At 44.4% G+C, this 21,657-nt stretch overlaps 1 protein-coding gene across 5 annotated transcripts in view; it reads left to right on the plus strand.

Moving 5' to 3' along the window:
* The window catches only part of LOC142583223 (uncharacterized), a 184,903-nt gene that overhangs the window by 117,672 nt on the left and 45,574 nt on the right, over positions 1 to 21,657 (plus strand). For all 5 annotated transcript variants that reach the window (XM_075693591.1, XM_075693590.1, XM_075693593.1 and 2 more), the window contains 5 exons: positions 4,398 to 4,510; positions 8,780 to 8,842; positions 8,938 to 9,022; positions 15,765 to 15,865; positions 20,590 to 20,686. In XM_075693591.1, the coding sequence (XP_075549706.1) occupies positions 4,398 to 4,510; positions 8,780 to 8,842; positions 8,938 to 9,022; positions 15,765 to 15,865; positions 20,590 to 20,686 (459 nt within the window). The remainder of the gene's footprint in view (positions 1 to 4,397; positions 4,511 to 8,779; positions 8,843 to 8,937; positions 9,023 to 15,764; positions 15,866 to 20,589; positions 20,687 to 21,657) is intronic.

Raw genomic sequence — 21,657 nt, forward strand, 5'->3', positions numbered from 1 at the left:
CGGCATGTTTTCTTCTTCATGTGAAGTTATTGCAATTGGAAGTTAAAGTGGCAACAATGATAACAAAACACTGCTGCTTGGCAGCATCGGCAGTTCGTTCGGAAGCGCCGTTTGCTGCAGATTTGAAGGGAGCCTGAAAAGGCCTAGCAACGATATCGGTGGCGAGCGATAAGCAGCGGTGAGGCTGCCAGGGCACCAGAGTGTAGCCGCAACCACTCCTCTGTTGCCGAGTGCCTACGTCACTGTGCCGCAGAGAGATCCTCAGTACTGTGTGACGGGTAGATCTCTCCTTTTGCCATCAAGACTGTTGTTGGCTGGCAGTCTGAAAACAGCATGCGGCGAGTTGCCGTATCGCTAATGGGAACGCGCCTTAAAAAATAATAAAGAATGAAAGAAAGAAAAGCCACGGAAACTTCTTTTCGTGAACTGGATGGGGCAGGTCAGTGTTGCCTTGGTGCAGTGCCCAAGAAGGGCGCAGAGCAGTGGGATGCTTTCCCAGAACGGTGCTCGGAAACTTGAAATTAGCAGTGAAGTTGGGAGATGGCGCTTGCTCGGAATTTTATAGTAGTTGTATTCCGTCTTGACATCCAAAACGCGAGAAATCATTCCTTATCGAAATGACCCCGTAGTGGGTAAAAGCTCATTACTGCAAAGGGGTGAACAACCTTTGCTTCCCTATTTCTTAGATCTGGAGGTCTGTGCTTGCATACGTAAACTTGTGCTTGCAAGTAACTCAAGCAAAATGATCACCCAATGACTGCTGCCACCTAAAATCAAGTGCCAGCTGGCTGGGAGAAAAAAGGTGAATAAATGCGCCCAATTACTAGGGTTGGGAGGTTCAAGAAGTTAAAAAGTAGCCACGAAACTGGAAAGTAGGCAGAAAAGTACCGTATTTACACGATTGTAAGTCGACTCGAATGTAAGTCGACCCCCCCCCCCCCATATCGCTTGACTGGAAAAAAAAAAAAAAATGAGAGAGTATACCCGAGAGCGCATTCGATAGCGAAAATTTATTAGTAGCTGACATGGTCACTGGACTACTCGTCTTCACTAGTGCTGCCATCCACAGCGGTCCCACATCCACATCCATCCGCTGCGGTCCCACAGCGCGTCGTGGTCCAGCGAAATTTCAAATTTGGCAAACGACCGCACCAGGACATCTTGCAGAACAGCCGCCCACGCCAAATGCACCCAACCACACGCAGCCATCAGGGAGGTTCTTTTGACAGGTCCGATTGGCGTAATTTCGCAGCCTTCTGCCGCCAGCCACTCGTTGTGCTCACGGCGAAGCAGAACCTTAAGATTAAGGCGGAGGTCCAGGCTTATTTCATGACCACGTCGCACTTCACTGGCAGAGACTGATCACACATTTCAGCGACGTACGCTGCAAGCTTAGCCTACAGCTCCGGAAAGTGTCCATACTTCGGCACGTGGGAAATTTCTCACTTGCCGTCACACAGGTGAAAATTTCGCTTCGCTGCAGTCGCCACTCACACCACCCGTTTAGAAACGTCGAAATTGCGTCCCGCTGTGCAGTGATTTGTTTCTTCGGCGTAAAGGATGGCAGCCCTCTTCAACGCTGCTGTGAACGAGTGCCGAACGATTAGTGGGCCTGGAGCACTCATGACGACTGGGGAAGCATAGAAGTAGCACGTAGCCGGCAGTCAAGTAGAATGCGTCAAACCAATACCAATGCCTTTAAACAAAGAAAAAGAAACTCGCGAGCGGTGTCTGCTCTTCCATGAAGTACCGATACTCCCCGCAAGCACTGCCGTTCTGAGAGTGCCGCCGCAAATGAGAACAGCGGCGCTTCCATCAACTATTGACACTCCCCCATGAGTGTTGCATGCACTGTAAGACTCTCAAAAATGTTGAAAAACCCTTTCAAAAAGCGAATTTACACGCGGGATAGTGAAAAGATACGGGTAAGGCCATAGAGCAAACATAAAATTGTAACTACGTTGTAGCTCCAGTTGGTATCGCTTTTTTTGGCGGGGCCATGTTTTGGTTTCGATTGTAAGTCGACCCCCCAACTTCAGACTTTCAAATTTTAAAAACGGGGTCGACTTACAATCATGTAAATACGGTAGCTATTTCACTGCTAATACTTCATACAAAGCCATGAGGTGTCTGCAAGCTGCCATTATGGGCAAACTCGTAAAGAAAAAATTACAGTGGCATTTTAGTTAGCGAACACGGGTTACACGCAAGCGTATGGACACCCTGAACGTGCACAGCATGCACCGCAGCATTAAAGAACGAAAAGGGAGCAGTTGCAGACGCTACAATAATCTCGACGGTACAACACCTGGTGTGCCACAGGGAGCGTTCATATTGCTACACATTCAAAGGAGAGATGCCACAAACATCCACAGCGAGCACCGTGGCATCAAAATGCAAACTAAAAGGACACGAATGCCGAGATTTTCTCCTCCAGCTCCAGGCACCTTCTTACTCTGGCACTCGCTTCCTTTGGGGTGATAAACATTATTTTGCTGATTTCACAGATGGGGCATCTGTGCTTGCACGTAAAACATTGCTGGTGCCAAGTATGAAACTGCTCTTCCTATTCCTGCTTCTCCATCCGTTAATAATATAACATGTCTTGTGGCGCTGTGCTTTCTCTGCTTAGCTGGGACGTGCAACAAAAAAAATCCACTAAAAAGGGACACCTTTTGGCTCATTCCATGGAATGATTCCTTTTATTGTTCATTGCTCAGCAACCTGCAAGGTTAAAACATCATATTACTTGACAGATATAAGATGGCGCTTGCTGTGATCATTGATAAAACTAAATGCATACAAAGATGTCGATATGCAAATATAAAAAATACTTTGAAAAACTTGTTTTCCCAGTGGGTAAAAAACATCCCGAGCAGGTCAGATGTCACCAAAAATTGAAGTTAACGCACCGAAATGCATTGACAGATGACTAGTGGAACTGGAATTGTGGATGGGACAAATCACTGTTAATAGAGATCATGGCGATTGCATTGATACATTTTCTTGGGGTGGCATAGTGCAGCACGTTTTGGTGCTTAGGAGCCTCTTCACAGGGAAATCACTTTCGAACTTTGCACGCGGGTGCTGCTGCTTTCTGTATGACCTTCGGGGGCTTGCTTGGGCGGGAACTCGCATCTCCTCTCTCGTAACCGCTCGAGCCAGCCACAGGGCCGGGGGCTCGAGGAGGAGTTCAGACAGCAACATGCACTGTGCTAACTGAATTCCGGTTGTCCCTGTCAGCCCTTTTTTCTGGCTGGCCCTCCCTAGGGTGCTTCATCCCAGAAGGGCAGATGTGTACCTGTTCGCTGCTCCTGTTCTCGAGGGTGCGCCAGAGATATGTGGCTCACTTCGCATGGTTGTTCAAACTGCACCGGGTCGCCCTCAGAGGCTATCGTGCTGAAGGAACATTTCCTTGGAAGCATGGTCATTGGGAGCCATCCTCCCATATAGCGGCATGTTACAGCATTCTTTAATACTGTTGTGTCACCCTTGAATTGCGGGAGCACCGGCTCATCAAGGGCGTAACAGTTCGTCAACACCAAGGTATTAGGATGACCAAACAACTTCCTTCTACTCTGGGCCTTCTTGTGTAGCGCTCTGTCTCGCTTCCATCGGAGATTGAATGAGCGCTTGCTTTGGGTGCACAAAATACACGCGGCTGACCTGATCATCCCCTGAAGGTACATATCCTTGGACCTGCCCAGTGGTCTAGGTGGCTTCCAGTTGAGTATGGTGTGATAAATGATAAATACTTAAGTTTACTTAAGCAGTCATTTGTGTCGAGATAACAAGTGCCAAATTGGTAATGAGTTTGAACCACCAGTCCAAAATTAACCCTTAGTATGCCCTCAACCCTCGAAGTGGTTGAGGTTAAGTTGTCCCTTCCAAACATGGTGATAATGGTTGTGGCACGTTATGTGTGCCATAAGAAGCATAATACAGAGAATTATGCCATTCTATTCTAGCATAATATTTGTGCTTGTTTGTTTGGAGTTGTTGTCGGAAAATGTTAGTTTCAAAAGTAGGCACAATATGGCCAAGCAGCTAACCCTTTTAAATGTTTTCCCACCATAAGCCTTCAAAGGAGCCAAACCTGGCAACCCTGCCAGTAGCCCATCACACGTGCTGTAACTTGACAATGCATAGAGCAAGGAAAAAGTGCAAGGGTTCCAGAAGTCATGGTAGAAAGCAAGCAATTTATTAGGTGGAATTATGGGCTCCTTGCTGCATGCAATTGATGAATATTTGGTGGCTCATATTTTCGCGGCAGCATTGCCTGCAGTTTACAATTGTTTTGCTATTTAAGTTCAAAAAGTGTTGGTGCAGTGCACAGCTTAAAGGATTTAAGAGTTTCATCACTCATCTGGACTTCATTGTGGCTTGTCTCATTTTAGACCACGAAACAGAGCGCGAAGAAGTTCAAACTGGACGTGGAAGTCGAGATTAAGAAGTTGCAGCAGGAACGACTCAAGCTCAAGGAGGAGAACAAGCTTCTCAAGGCCAGCAGGTTGGCTATTCAACTTGCTGTGTTTTAGAGCAAAGGATTCTTTGCCTTATTACTAGACACTTTGTAGTAGGTAGGTCAGTAGGTATGTTACCTAATTCAGTAGAACCACGTTCATACGTTTTGGAAAAACAATGCGAGAAAAAATGTACTAACTAGGAAAACATGCAATAAGAAGTATCTAAAAAAATTTCACAGATTGAAATATTGTTGACATCTATGTAATGTGAAGCGTCGCGAGGTTCGTTGCTGCATGAGATAGGCTGCCATAATTATAGAACAGATGGGGGAACTACCTCGGTAGTTCGGCAACTTTGTATTACTGCGCACATCCGACTGGAAAAAGTGGTGAACTTGCCGGTACGTCAGTGGCGCTTAGAGGGTTAATGCCTCAGAGTGCAAGGTTTCGTGAATGTTACCCCACTTAATCATATTTTAACGCGATAGCGTTAAGGAGCTCGTGTCGCAGAAAAGCCGGTGTCGTCGGCGTCCGCGGCGTTGGCCGTGAGCGATAAATCACGGCAGGCACTTCGTAAAAGCAACTTCCAAGATGGGCTGAGTGGGAATCGAACCAGGGTCTCCGGAGTGTGAGACGGAGACGTTACCACTGAGCCACGAGTTTGATGCTTCAAAGCGGTACAAAAGCACCTCTAGTGAACGCGGTGTTGCCTTAGAAACGAGCTGTTTCTAAGGCTCAGGCGTGCGTCGCTTGCTCAGGCGCACATTTCGTTGTCGCGCTGAACGCTGCGTTGCTCGACGCTCACCGCGTCCGATGCGGGGCGCGTAGTCGCTGCGCCGTAGCTCATTGTCTTACACCCCTTGGCGGGTCGACGGGAACGCTGTCGCGTTTTATTTGTATTACTGCGCACATCCAACTGGAAAAAGTGATGTGCCAGTACGTGACGCTTAGAGGGTTAATGCTTCAGAGTACAAGGTTTTGGGAATGTTACCCCACTTAATCATATTAATGCTCTAAATTAAAATTTGCATGCTACAGACTGCTTGAAAATCGGAATTTGTCTGCTCCAATCTGTTTCAGAGTGAGCTGTTACCTGCTCTAAAAATTGCTACCAAATTACTTTGGGCATTCCCACCCCCGATTTCAGTAGGAGCAATGCAACAGGAAGAGACAGACATCACTAATAACCAAATGTTTATTCTTTCAACTAGTTGCAATATAGCATACTGCTCTACAAGAAAAAACAGGAAAGGCTGAACAGCAAGGAGCATGCGTGGAAGTAATAGAACTAAATCACCCTGATAGGAATGATATCTCCTGCAGTGGAAGTGAAATTAACATAGTCGAGCTCGCTTATAACGAACCTGAGCATCATGCGATGTCTGTTTGTTACATTACGAAGTTCGTAGCAAGTGAACCGCAGCTTTAAAAAAGTGGCTAGTCAAAAGGCAAAATATATTTCTTAGCTAAGAAGTTCGTGATGCTCGTCTATTTCTGGAGTGCAGATAATATGAGGACAGTCTCCAGTTTATTTAAAGCAGAAGCGTACTCTTGGCCAAGGCCCTTGGTAGTGACAAGTTACCCGAGGCTCTCTATGTAGCCCATTGCTACAGGTTCACTTATGGGTGCTGGCGCCGTAGTTTTGTCGTTATCCGATTCCTCCGCATTGCTCTCCGCCCACACTTTACAAGTGATGCCCTCATCCGTGCACGGTTCCGCGATATCAGCGTCTTCGTCAGCAGAAATAAAGTAATCTTAACCGATGTAGTGGCCCCTATGTCGGAGTCGATGACACGCTGCCACAGCCGCCGAACTGATCATCTTCGGAGCATCAGGCTCGGCATCAGGCACTGTGTCGACGAAGTCGGCTTTGCGCAAGCAGTTCCACACGCAAGCGGCTGTCACCTCCACCCAGGCCGCCTTCACCATCTGAAGAACTGAATACAGTGAAACTCAAAGCAGCAACTTGGCGGTCAGACGGTCAACAGTGATGAGCAAGCGCTCTATAATGCAGCGTCTATACGATGCCTTAAATGTGCATATTATGCGCAAATGAAGCGGTTGTACTTTCTAAGTGGTATTGGGTGGCAGGAAGATTAGAGAGTCCGCACATAGTGCGCTGAGCAGTTGTCAGGCAGGAGCAGCACGCCTCTTCCTTGCCTCTGCATGTTGCACTCACTCGCCCAGCCACTCTGTGAATAAATTGTGCGTAATCCACGCCTTAGTATTGTGCCTGTAGCGCACGGGTACATAGCTCCGAAAGCGACACGGCTTCTTTGATTTTCCGATTACAAAGGGCATGCGCCAGTCGCTGCCATCCACATTAGTGCACAGAAGTACAGTAACGCTCACTTTACTATGCTTACCGTCGGCGCATGAGCCGCCTTTCATGGCGTGTGTCTTGTACGGCAACGTCTGATAAAATAATGGCGCTTTGTCTGTGTTATACATGTTCAGCTCCACTAGCTTACAATAATGGCTCAGTTTTTTACAAGCCAGGTGGCAACATCTTGGTCACTTACCGAAGCCGCCTCACCAACAATCGATTCAAAAACAATCCCATGCCGCAATTTGGATCACTGTAGCCAGTCATTGCCTGGGCAGAAGTCAGGAAAGTCAGGAAAAGTTTTTGGCTTTGCCCAGCATCATTGGTCCACGTATCGAAATGTTGAGCTTGTACATTGACGAACCATTTAAGCAATGCATCCTCTATGTCCACGTAGGTGGCCTTCCGCAGGCGCTTTCTGTTCGCCGAGTCTGCTTCAGAGCCGGCGATCTTTTCCTTGTTCTTTAGGATTGTCAAGATGGTCGATTTCGACACGTTGTACTTCTCCACCAACTTGCAGTTTTCGGCACCTTAAGACAGTTCCGTCAATATTGCTCGCTTGATTGACCTGTCCAGCGCTTTTTGTTTCGAGACCGCTACAGGCATGGCATTCCCGTCCGCCATCCTGAATACAACTCTGGCCCGACTAGAACGAAGCACGGAAGCGAGGAAGCAGTGTGGAGAGGCCTGCTTTGCGGAAACATTCAGAAAAATAAACTTCTGGCCGGCGCTGTAGTGCACCTGTTGAGTGAAACACTGAGGAAGTTGCAAGAAAGGAGAGGGGAGTAGAGTTGCGAGGATGGGCGTGAGGGCGACCTTGGAAACCACATGCCGACACTCGTGGGCGGTGCGAGACGGCGGGGGGAGGGTAGCAGGGCACGGAACAGATTGTTCGCCTGTGAGAAGGCTTGGGAAAACTGACCGCGGCCGCAAAGGGATCGGAGGTCATCATTATCTCGTATCGTGGTGCTGGGTTTACGCTGTCCGTTCTCTGTAACCGATCAGCAGGGATTAAAGATGTCTGTTATATGTGTGATTTTATGCCATTTAAATAATGTATATTTTGGCTGTCACACTGTTCTCGTTCGTGTTAAGCGAAAGTTCGTCTTAAGTGGAGCCGTTGCATATGGGCTCGACTGCAGGTAGCTTCATTTCTGTAAAAGAATTGCAACTTTTCTGGATATGGAAAGATTTGCATCAGGATATTAATTGTGCGCAGTCATCATGATAGTTTGACACAGTCATTACAAAATGGTTCACAGCCACGTTCAACACAATGCAGCAGTCTTTCCTAGACAGTCGCATATGATATCAGTGAGGTATCGTGTACGTCTCAGTTCTATGAAATTACGAATTTTCATTGAGCGCATGCACTCTTGTACTTTGGATCACATTTATAAAACGGTGTCATTTCTTTTTACTAAAACAAATGTACAGTCTGTGCTTATGCCACTTCTACGTATCTTCTTGTGTTGGGTCCGTTTCTTTGCACTTATGAAGTAATTTTTCTATTATTAAGGCATTTATTTGTGTATTGGTTCGCAGTCTTTTAATTTGAATCTCAGCTGCCGTTATCAGTGCAAGGGTTCTGATTGGTGACACCCCCCCAACCTTTTTCACAATACATTTTTGCTTAAAAAATTGTGACCAACCAACATACCAACTCAATTGGAATCGCTCTTATGAACGCTCATTGCTGCATTTGAGTGTTCAAAAATTGCACAAGCTCTGCACCATAAAACCCCATTAATCATCATCAAAAATGTGGCAGTTCAATTGCAAAAGAAAAAAAATTAAGAGAGGTCGATCAGAAAAAAAAAAAAGAATTGTGCTTACTGGTGGAGTGCAGTACAGGCATTGTGCAACACGAATTTGCTCTATACAGTTGTAAGGAAGCAATGGTGTGCATCTGAGTGTGTGTGGCTAATTAAGGTGCAGCATTGTCCTAACAGTTCACTCATGATGTCTGGCCGTTTTCTCGTCTTAGGAATGACGACGTCGATGTGAAAGAAACTTTGAACAAGACTATCACAGAATTTGGCGAGCTGAAGTAAGTTGCAGCAGCACCTCACTTGAGGCTGATATCCCCTGGACATGAGCGGAAGCGTTTCGTTTACTCCTGCTGCCTGTCAATACCCGTTTCAGGTCTAAAAATGAAGACCTGGAAGAAACGTGCAGGGTGCTTGAAGAGGCATCCGACATCGCTTTGGACAGGGCGAAGCGTGCAGAGGTAAGTTCCTGTAGCTCCTCGAGGTGCAGGTCAGTGGATCCTTTTCATCGTTGTAAAGCTAGCTTTGCAGCAGAGCAGTATGCCTAACTAATGGTGGTGTAATAATTCTCGCAAACAGCAATTTGCTTGTGTTACGACATGGAAAACCTAGATGTGGCTCTTGTGATGAAACCATGCGCAAAAGACAAGCCCCGCACTTGGAGCTAGCACTTCGTCCTTATTCGAACGATGACCGGTGCTGCCTTTACTTATGCAAATGTTCTGTGCAGAGTAGCAGCACGCTTGCAGATAGGGAAAAAGGTCTATTCTGCCTGTAGTGAAATTGCAAAAACACACTATGGACAGGACACATGCAAGGGAACAAGTACAACAGACGCAGTGCTGCTTTCAACTCACACTTATTAAATAACTGTGTCAGGCACTTAGGCTGCATCTTTATCGAATAAAGAACTCTGGCACCTTCCGTGTGAGACCTTGCCACTTGCGGGCAAGATTATCTGTTGCGTCAGCTTATGTTAATTTTTTTTCTTGGTATAGGAGACTAGCGCTGCCCCGGGGGTGCTCGTGAAAAGTGGCCCGCAGTGCCGCCGTAAGAAAGTGCCGTAACATTTAGTCTCCCAAACAAGTGTGGAGCTGCAGGGGGCAGTTTTTACCTTTTACGAAATGGCAACATTAATGAGTTTGATGTCTTTCTTTTTCATTTCTCTCATTGTGAATATTGAAAGCGGTGAAGAGGCTACTATGAAAATAAAAACCGTACGCAAAATGAACCCATGGATATCAAGAGAGATTATACATTTAAAACGCAGAATTGCAAGGCTCAGAAAACTTAGAAACAAAAGAACTTCTTTCATCAATTGTACAAGAAAAATTAGCGAACTTTCTCACGCTTTGAAGATAGCAGCGAAAACTGCTAAACAAAAGTACTTAGATGAAACCTTAAATAACTTCATTAAAAAATCCCCTCATAAATTTTGGCACTATCTCAAATCTAGGGTTCTGAAGAAGAGCAACTTATTGCCAACAGAAGCCTTAACCAAGGCTACCCAATTTAATCAATTTTTCCAATCAGTTTTCACAGTAGACAATAACACTATCCCAGACAAGATCGCACAGAGAAGTGACATAGGTGAAGTACCATGTGAGCTAAATATAACGGAAGCGCAAATTCTTTCTTTATTACTTAATCTTGATATAAAAACATCCAGCGGCCCAGATAACATTCCAAATACTTTTCTCAGAAGGTACGCTGAATGGGTTTCCAAATACTTATTGCTAATTTTTACAAAATCGTTGAAAACTTCTGAGGTTCTTCAAGAATGGAAAATTGCAAAAATTATTCCGATACATAAATCAGGTGACGCTACAAATCCTTCCAACTTCCGTCCTATTTCACTCACTTGTACAGCAGGGAAAATTTTTGAGCATTTAATATTAAAACACATTGTAACTTTTGTTGAAAGTCATTCTCTAATTAACCCTAACCAACATGGATTTAGGAGTGGTTTGTCTACAACAACTCAATTAATAGAGACTATTCATGACCTAGCATTAACAATCGATAAGCGAGGACAGGTAGACATAATTTTTCTAGACCTATCAAAAGCTTTTGATCGGGTATCGCATCCAAAACTAATCCATAAGCTGCAAGGAATTCTGGGACACGGTATTCTTACAAAATGTTTAAAAGAATATTTCTCAGGTCGTCAACAATTCGTTTATTTCGAAGGCCAATCCTCAGACTACGTTGAAGTTTTATCCGGTGTGCCTCAGGGCACAGTTCTTTTTATTAACGACATCGCAAATGGCATTGACGCAACGGTACGCATGTTCGCAGATGACTGCATTATTTATAAACCAATACAGACCAAGGATGATCAGGTTGTTCTGAATGACGCACTTAAAAATATAGCAAAATGGTGTCAAGACTGGCAGATGACGCTAAATGCAGAAAAAAACTGTCTGCATGACAGTAACGAGAAAGAAAGAACCACTAACCTTTCCATACGAAATTCAGCAAAGAGAACTACATAGGGTAGAAGAATACAAGCATTTAGGTATAATTATTTCTTCCGATCTAAAATGGAACAAACACGTGTCATACGTGGCAACAAAATCACTCTCAGCGCTTTTTTCCCTCAAACGGTCCCTCAGATACGCTTCACCGAACACCAAACTACTCGCGTACACGTCCCTCATTCGCTCCGTTATAGAATACGGCGCCATATGCTGGTTTCCATACACTGAATGTGTCAAGGAGAAGTTAGAGAACGTACAGAGAAAAGCAGTCGGATTCATTTATAATAAATACCGTCGTCATGATTCCCCAACTGAACTTCTACGCTTAGCCGGACTCCCAACAATTAGCGATCGTGCTAGATATCTCCGACTAAAATTCCTGTTTATGCTCCAGAGCAATGCCCTAAAAATAGACAAAAATAAGTTTTTAGTACACTCTAACGCTAGAATTACAAGAACGAAACACAATAAACAATTATCTGAGCATAGGTTTCACAATGACACCTTCCAGATATTCATACTTCCCGCAAGCTATCAGAGAATGGAATATGTTACCACAAGAAGTTGTCGATTGTACATCCCTCGATTCTTTTTTGTCTAAGCTGTCTTAACCATATCTTTGTTGCTACATGATGAAATGTGGTTTTTTACATTATGTTCTATTGTCACCATGAATGTGCATTGTCTATATCGCTGTGCGTGAGTATGCATAAGCTTGTTTTTAAACCAAAGCCAAGGCCTCTTGTGAACGATTATCGTTGAACCCTGTGTGAGTGATGTATTTTCCCTTTTATGAATGTACCCTTTCCTGCCAAAGCCTTCGTTAAGGCTAGCAGTATGTACCAAATAAATAAATAAATAAATGATCGAGGACGAGTTCAGTTATGAAATATGGCCTAGCAGTGTCTGGAGCAGAAAAAAGCTGGGAGCTACCAGCTCCTCCAAGCATTTACAGCCGATAGCGTTGCAGTATGATTTGAAAAAGATACTCACTCTTAAAAGTTATTTCATGCAAAATAACTCTAGAAGAGCGGTGGTTATGTACATTAAACTGTTTTCTATGTTGAGAAAACTATATCTAACAGCAGCAGTTCGGGGTTTCAGCGAAATACAATTCACAAGTGAAGAAGCTATAAAAGCTGCCAGAACTCGAAAAAGCGATCACTTGTTCAGTTTCTGCATATTCTGGATGCAAACAGAGACGGTTGCTTTGTAAGCAGAGTGACATTGATTCCTTTAGAGCTGTTGCTGGTGTCGTCCACAGCGTCAGAATCAAAAGTGCACCCACGTTAGCAGCATCAGCGAGTCATTGCACGTCATTTGCAGTTCACAAACTGCCAGGTGGTCTTGCGTGCTGGCAAACAGCTAGATCTCCCCGTCACAGGGAGCACCTGCCTGTGAGATCTCTTTGTGGCTCAGCAGCCTCACCGCTGATGTCGTCGTTGGGCCTTTTCAGATTCACTTCGAATTTGTTGCTGACAGCGCTTTAAAATGAAGCTCCGGCGCTCATACAACGCAGTGTTTTGTTACCGTTGTTGCTGCTTTACAAACACTTCGCTATGATTTCACACAAAGAGGAAAACATGCTGATCTGGCGGTGCCGCCAGCTACTATGCGAGCATGGCGCAGCCTGTTCGCCGTGCGCTATGGGCGCCCGTGCATGGCAGTTGAACTTGAATTCTGTTGGAACTCTTGTTGGTGGCTAGATGTTCGGCCGTGATCATCGCTTTTAATAAATTGAACTTCATGCACCATTTTACTCGAGCCCACTTCATTTTGCCTAGAACAGAAGCTGCATAACCAAAAAAAAGCCAATGTTTGTGTCATCAGGTAGTAGCAATGTGCTGTGACAGCGTCAGTGCACTGTTTCTGCGCAGTAAACACAAAGTGTTCACTGTTTATGTTCGCTGTGAGATTGTGTGCTTAGCACTGTCATTTGCTGCAATTTTTTTTTTTCGTCACCCAACAGGCTCGGTAAAAGGCTCGCACCGCTGGAATCCCAGTGATCATTTACACCGTTTGACACTAAGATTATTCTTAGCGCTCCTTAAAAAAAAAAAAAAAAAAAAAACGGCTCTATATATTCTCGCACTAGAAATATGTTCTCGGTCATTCCCATTTTTGTTTACAGTAAATTTAAATGCACATGGATATTTTGTCCAAAAAGATATAAAAATAATAGATGAAACGGCACACAATGTCGCCTGCCTGAATCCACTGTTGCCATCACTCATGCTCATAGTTTTCACAAAAAAACATGAAATGGCTATATTATAGCTTTTCTAGTTATGGCAATTAACCACACAGGAATAATGATGGCTTTAAAGATTTTTTCGCGGCTTTTGCACGTCTTTCGCTTTACTGCCACTAGCCATTTTCTTCTGTTTGTATGACAAAACAATGTGCGCAATGTCCACTTCCAGTTCAGAACTCCGGCACTGGTTCCCAATACAGTCGGCACTTGTTACAAGGGACCATGATAATCCAGTGAAAAAGATCCATTATATCCTAAGTTATGGTCGCATTGTGTTGTAAAGTAGCAGAACTTCACACATTCCGTAGTCTGATTCGTAAGTGAACAAAAAATGATAAAGCATTGAAATTAAAATGATTAACTGTGGATAAACTGGTTTACGCTGTAATCTTACAACCATGTGGCACGGCGTCTTCCTGTCCGCCCCTTTCCCGGCGCTAGGTGCTGACAAATGGCGGTTTCCCCATAGTTGAGCATATATGCACCAGCCTAACGGCAAAATTAACAACCAGCATAGTGGAGGAGAGCTGGTATTGCGCACCTCGCGGTCCGAACGCCAAACATAGCAGCATGTCTTTTTTTTTTATGCCAATTGATGCAATGAGAAATAAAGCATTCTCAATACGGTGCATTTAGCAATTGTCAATGGCTGTTTTGAAAGCGCTGCACGGTACAGCTTCTCTTCGAAGTCGGTTAGGCCTAGTGGCACCTTTTGCGGCAGTGGTGTGCTTGCACAGTCGACACAAAACTCTGCTTGTGGAGCGTTGTGCGGCACGCTATTGCAGGAAGCTTGGCACTAGGTTATTCATTCCTTAAGAAAAGGAGTATTTTCACAAATTTCGCAAGCGGCCGGAAATAGTTGCATGCAGCAGTGTGTGTCCCGCGTGCACCATGCAGACAAAATTTGTCCAAAAATTGGTCGGTCGTCACAAATATTCATTTATGGCCAGTTCCATTAAAAGCAGATCTGGTTACATTGATAATTTAGACAGACCAAACTAAGTGAGAAAAAATTGTTTTTTATATCCAAAGGTATTTTGTATGTGGATCTGTTGTAAATGCGTGGGCTGTATATTCTATCTATTTTTTAATAAACTTAAGGGGCCCCTCACCAGGCCACATATAAAATTTTGGTTATACCCTGGAAGTTGTTACGTTCCCTCCAGGGAGCGTTCTACCGCAAGAACTTTTCAAATTGGTTCATTGATAACCGAGATAGAGGTACTTTAGTGCTATGAACCCATGATTTTAGGGGCACAGTTTCACCACCACTATAGACACTCTCTCCACTTGCCTCGTTTAGCCTCCGCAACTGAATTCCTTCTCTGTGTTCTCCCTTACCAGAGCTTGAGGATTGCGTGACATGTCGCAGGCCCCTTCTTCTTCCTTCCTTTCGTTCTTTTTTTCTTTTGCTCTCTTCTTTGCTGCACAGTGCACTTCTGCTGATGGTGTTGTGCGCAAGCTGTTGCGTTTGTCTCGTTTCGTGTAGAGTCAATTTTGCGCACTGTGCACGAGAACACCTGACTAGCGTTATAGGTCAGCGCTACACAAACACTGAGGCAAACACAAGTGGATCACAGAGCATGATCGAATGCTGGAACATGGTGGAAAACGACATAGTTAAGGTGCCTGCGTGCGCGATTGCACGACGTGAGAACAAGCAGACGAAACGGAAATACATAACGGAAGTAAAACAAGAAGACGCAGACATTCAGTCTGTGTGTTTTATTTCTTTAAATTTTAATTCGTCTATTGGTTTGTCTTTAATTTATCTATAATGAGTCTAAAAATAACATGTTGCCTTGAATAATTCTCGCATTCACATGTAACTATGAGCGACATCACAGTACAGACATGCATGTATGTAGGCGCACTTGTGCACGCACATAAACTCTCTCGATTGGAGCATGGTGCCTGCGAGGAGAAGAGCAAACAGCATTCAGTTTGAAATTTCAGCCCTTTTCATGGTGCATAGCGATGTAATACTTGGAAGACAAGATCATTAGCATGCATTGTATGCACTGCACTTGTGAGCTCGAAATGGCCAGACCTGGTGGGGGGCCCTTTATGGTGAAACGTTAACAAATGGGCCATGCTTTGGCAGCAGTATGGCTGTTATTACATATCTAATGATTTTAATTAAGTATTTATGAGTTTAATCAAATATCTGATTTGTTGTTCATTATCCATTCTGAAATTCACAGCTGTGAATAGTGCATTAATGGAAAAAACTTAGAAAGTCATAATGTGTATTTCTTATAATAGATTAGTCTTCTGTGAAACACTTGGTATAATACAGGCAACTCTAAAAGTGCACACAATGTGAAAGCATTGTAAGGAGACAGCGAAAAGCTTAGCAAGGTCGTATCCATATACAGTTGCTGTGATGTGCCTTGCATCAATGCTGATATGGAAACATTGAAAACTTCACTTCAAAGATCCTGTACATCTATAACTGTTGATATTCAGATACGCGTATTGGAGACTGCTCACAACTGGTGCCTGGAAAGGTTTGAACGAGCCAAGAGGCAAGCTCAGAAAGCTTTGCAGGATGCGGAAGGTTTGAAAAGGTAAGTCTCTTGGCTGTGGTTTTGCGGTATTTTATGCATCATTAGCCCTGGTAGTCATGTGGCAGTGTTATTTCAGCCTCACACACTTGAGTCCTTGTCATGGCCAGTACGTTTACTTAGAATGAAAGGGGGGGGAAAAAAAAAGATTCCGGCAGAACTCTCCTTGCAATGGATCTTAGCATTACTGCAATTAGCATTGAAGCAATGTAACGACCCACCGTATTGCTGCCACTGAGATGCATTGTGTACGAGTTGTGCCTGCAGCCGGTTTCACCTTGCAAGTTTCCTTTGATCATGCTGCAGCATTCAGCAGTGGTGCTGCGATGGTCCACACATGGCTCTTAAGTGTTTATACATTCAAACGCATTTGTCTGGATATGTATGATGCGGGTTCGATTCTGCCCAAGCAGTGGAAAAATGTTTAGTGGTTTTTCCGTTGTAGAGCAGCGCATACCAAGTGGTACATAGTTACCCAAGGTGATGTCAAAATGGTTTATTGAAGAGCGGCAAATTCCCAGCGGTACATACTCAGTGACCCAAGTTGGGCCTTACTTGGTGGCGCATACCTAGTTGCACACAGCCATGAGCCCATGTTGGCATCAGGTTAGCACCAGCACAGACCAAGTGACCCGAGTTGTTGTCAAAGAGGTTCACTGAAAAGCAGCGCATACTCAAGGGCTTGTACCGAATGCTCCAAGTCAGCGTTGGAGAGATTCATTTAAGAGCGCTACATACTCAATGCCACATATCCAGTTCCACATAGCCACGGATCCATGTCGCCGGTAGAGTTTCGTTGAGGAGCGGCACGTAAGTACCCATGCCACCTACCCAGTGATCCAAGTTGGTCCGACGGTTGGTATTGAACCCTGTTCCCTCAGCACTGCAGCCCAATGTTCTAACCATTCAACCAGTGACCCTGGTTGGGGGCAGAACGGTTAGAGGCAGGTAGATGGGCAGATAGATACAGTTGGTCCCCAAAAAGTGCTTGAAGTACCCTAAGAATGCTAATTGCATTAAGAAGATGAATTTCAGTAACCTTATCTAAGCGCGGCATATTTATGTTAATGTAACGTAATCATTATGAATATGAGTGATGTTTATGCAGTGACCACTCAACATGTGGACCCACCTTGGTGACTGAATGTAACCCGCAATGCACTGTTGCCGAGCACGTGAGGTCACATTTTTGATCTTTAGCCATGGCAGTCACATTTCAATTGAGGTGAAATGCAAGATCACTTAACCCTTTGAAGGTAGTTCTTTTTCACGAAATGCAACCCCCTGGGTTCCCCTTTTTTTTTTCAGATTTAAAATCTTCAGGCGGACCTATTTATTTATTTATTTAAAATACCTTACAGGCCCTATGGGGGCATTGTGTAAGGGGGGCTACAAAATCAAGGGGGAAAAAGAGCAAACAGCCTTCTAAAGTGTAATACAAAAGATACGCCTCAATGCAGGGCTCATCAACATTACTACCAAGAACATGTAAAAGGTGAAGTAATGAAAGGCCACAAAGGTACATTTAAGGAAATAACACGAGTGAAACTCAACATAAGGTACTAATACTAGAAAGTAAAATACACGAAAAATGAACATATCAGGGAGTACAATTCTTGAAGGGATATTTAGGGAAACAGACGCAAAAAAGCTATAATATATACAGGGCATACAAGTGAACACACGACGCAGCATAAAATAGCAATTCATTCTCGGTCGAAAAAACTGTCACTTTTTTTTTTTCAAACTGACTAAGTGACAAAAAGAATTTGTTTTCTGTAGGTAAATAAACATGCATTGTTTATTCATGAATACAGATGGGCTTGGATAAATAATTATAATAAAAATAAAGAAAGTAGATGCACTGAAATATATACATTCCGATTCGGCACTTCCATAGAAGTCTGCGTCGGAGGAATTGCCGCTCAACTTGCTTGCAGCAGAGCAACCAGCACACATGCCCACAGTGTAATTGAACCGTGTATGGGAGCGCAAGCAAGAAAACTCTGGTTGCTTTCCCGTCAAAAAAGCCTTAACGAGTCAGAAACTTGCAGTCATCCTTCATCCCATCACCAACAAGGAGCAATCGGTTTTAGCGAGTCTCAAGAAAAGAAATGCAGGCATGGCAGCATCATTCATATACAGTGGCATCGTTTATAATAGCAGTGGCATTGTTTATAATAATAATAATTCGCTGTCAACGAAGAACCACAGAATACACCAACGCTGCACTGTGTGCTTTGTTCGGCCCGCTCGTGTAGCCGGCTAGTGAGGAAGTGAAGCCGGGCACGACTGCATCGCCACGAAGGCGTGAGCGGGTGGCAGTTCCGCGCAACGGCGCCAAGATTTAGAACTGAAGCTAGTCTAGTAACGTTGATCCCACCCTTGTGAGTAATAAATGAGCGAGCATCTAGCAGTGACCCTTTGAGAGACTCGAAACCAGATAGACATCAGTTTTTATGAGCGCAACTAATGAAAATCGCCCGCAGGACAAAACCAAATCTAACCACCATGCGCACGCACGGATGCATGACCGGTCACTGAAACGTTAGGATAAAGAAGCCATGGAATAAAGACCAAGTGGCTACTGAGAAAAAAATAGTAATTAGCCACACAGAGTGGCATAACTTAATGGGCAACAAGGAGTGGAAAAATTAGTTTGCTTTTCAATCATGCAGACTACACCATATATTTATGTCTTTGACCCTCGGAAGGTTAAATTTAGGTGCACTTTCAAGGACTCCAGGTGGCCAAAATTAATCTACCCCGTGAGGCAATCCAGCGTTATGTGCTAATATGGAAGTTTTCATCGACGTTTACTGTCACTACTAGTACTCCTATGACTTAGGAGACTGCATTGGACTTGTCAAAGTATGCACGGGCAATTTTTGGACTCATTTTCTTTGATAAGAGGTGCGTGTTAGGTTAGAGTAAACACGGTAGTTGTCCAGTGTTGCTTGCACTGTGCACTGATGGCACTCTATGTGCAGTGCCAGAAATGCTGGGGGCCAATTTCGCCAACACATCCAAGACTGAGCTGCACAAAATCATGTGAAAGCGATGGTATATCTGAAAGTTATTGGCCAAGAATACCGCTTTAAATAGTATGCCAGCACAGAATGTACCAACAACCATCTTTACAAAAATGTGCTCTGTCACCCTGTTGTAATGGTGATGACGCTGCGTCTGACAGCTCTGAACAATAGGCTGTTGCCAACACTGCAAATGTGGTTTTGGTTTCGTATCCGATTGTAACGCACGGGCAATTTTTAGACCCATTTTCTTGGATAAAAGGTGCATGTTAGGTTAAATACGGTAGTTGTCCAGTCATGACACACATCGCTGAAATATATTTTATCTTCAAGAGTTCCCAGTGTCAGCCCTCATAATGTTTTTGACATGGCACCACTCTGTGCAAACAAGCAGCATTTTCCTTATGTAGTTGGAAAACTTGTGAAAAGCTTTAAGTAACATTGACGCAAAAATTTTTGATCTTGTCTTTTTTGTTTTAATCAGTATCTAATAATCTGGTGATCACAGCACAGCGCCTTTTTTACTTCACTGCGCAATGGTTAATTATTTGGAGCCTTGTTTTTGCAACCAGTCCATGTTCTGATTTCTGAGAGCAACCAGAGAGGCCGGTTGGTTTGTAACCACAGCTGGTCATGCGATCGCACAAAACTGTAAAGCAAACGCTGGTGCGCAAGATTCGTTGTTGCTGGTTGTTTTTCTCCATCTACATAACACATGCCGCATGACGTTGTCGTCCTTATCTCATCGTCCCGTAGCGACAATTTTCTGTAAATGGGAGTCGCCGCCATACTAGACTTACCGATCACTCTGAAGCCTAGGCACCTTCAAACCAACTGCCTTTTGTATATGGCAGCCCTGCTGGAATGACTGCTTTGATTTCAGCGGCTGCTGACAGACGGGGGCATGTGTCTATGTTAGCACCGCCTTGGCAACAGCTGCATGTTTTTTTTTTTCTTAGAGACCAGGCAAGTAAGGGTTTCATAACGAACCATCTGTGCAATAAAATGTGATCTCTCTGCAAATTTTCAGTGTGACAAAGCAAAGGCAAGTGTAAATTAATTTTTTTTCCCTGCACTCGCAATGAGCAAATGTGACTGCTCTTCAGCAACGTGTACTTCTTGCATCCAGTGGTGCTTACAAACTTGTTCCACTTATGCCACTAAGGACCAGCACAGGGAAACCTGTGCATCAACATACCCGTTCCTGAATATGTTGTGCAGAAGCCCATGACACAGTATGCACCTGACAGTGTGCTTTATGTGAATTCCGTGCGTGGTCACTGTTTCACGGTCAGCGCAGATGGCGAGGGAAGTCTTCCAATTGGCACGACAAAAACTGTTGCAGCAGTATGGAGAGCATCCCACTACAATTGACAACCCAGGAAGAGCGCAACAGTGAAGGACTAGGTCGTGGGACTACCAAGAGCACATACAAGGAGCATGGTAGCCAACACAATCTTGTGACATAGCGCTCTTGTTGGTTATGATCTGGGGTGTTTACAAACCTATTGGCGTCAATGTTGGGGGTGCTCCACCTTGCCGTTTTCTTTGCGCACATACTTTACATTTTCCGTTTATATTTTGTAAATGCTCTTTGTGTTTCCACAGAAATTGATCTCGCAACTCAGCTTCGAAATTTTGTGTCTGTTCTCTTTGAATGTTTGTGCAGCTCGTTCAAGGTCTTCTCTTTTTCAGCTCTCTGGATCCCAGCGGTCTTGCCGAGTTGTCACGAAAGGAGAAGCTGGCTGAGCTGTACGTCTTGGAGTGGTCCAAGGCCTACGATCAGTTTAAGGTGCGCTGCAACTTCCCTGCCTTAAAGGCTTACTTCAATGAAATAATTAACTGCACAAATAGCCTAAGTTAAGATGGTGTAGATAAGGAGCCTCTATGAACAACTTGGGATGTTTGAAATACAAGTGGAAGTGTCACGAAAAAGTAGCAAAACATAGCCGTTTTTGTTACCGAAACTGGAAAAAGAAAATGCCGCCATTTTCGCCCATAGGAAGTGATGCACGACCTGTGCTCCGTTTTATACAAAGCGGGCTGCGCTGCAGAATGTACACTAGTGCGGCCATAGACTTCTCACTGTGCATTTTGCAGTGCAGTTGCTCTTAGATATGACACATTCATTACGAAATAACTACTTCATATATTACAACTACTACTTCTGGACACGCATTTATGTCAAATCACACACATGCATATTTCTGATTCTAGTAGGCGACGTAAAGAAAAACCTCGTTGAACCGAAACAGTAGTTTCATTTTATAAGTAGTATAGTCAAATCCCCGACTCAGCGGCAATTGAACATAATGTGTTTTGTATCCGCATAAACCGTACCGGTTTATTGCATACATGTCGGTTAACACATAGTGTTTCCACTTTTCGTCGTGCAAACACGATGGTGCGTCGTCTCCATCGGGTCGCATGGCAGAACAACGAGCCTCGGAGATTGGAACCATGGATCAGAGAAACAGCCTCCAAGCGCCCTGTGCATTTGCGCGTGAAGCCACATCGACATCAACATCATTTCGGCGCCGTGCCAGAGAGCGTTATGGCATTCTGCAAACAAGGGCTTGCGTCGCTTGCGTCATGCCGAAGCTCAGTTAAAAAAGATGCTGGGTTCTCAGCATGGAAGAAAAATTAGACATCATTCATGCTATCGAACCTGACACAAAGAAGTCTGCGCTGGCACACGACAGGTATCTACTGCTGACTATGGCGTGTGGTATTTGGAATGCGAAGCAGTTCCTCGGCGGTGCT

The sequence above is a fragment of the Dermacentor variabilis genome, chromosome 5 (assembly GCF_050947875.1).
Source record: "Dermacentor variabilis isolate Ectoservices chromosome 5, ASM5094787v1, whole genome shotgun sequence".
Lineage (NCBI taxonomy): Eukaryota > Metazoa > Arthropoda > Arachnida > Ixodida > Ixodidae > Dermacentor > Dermacentor variabilis.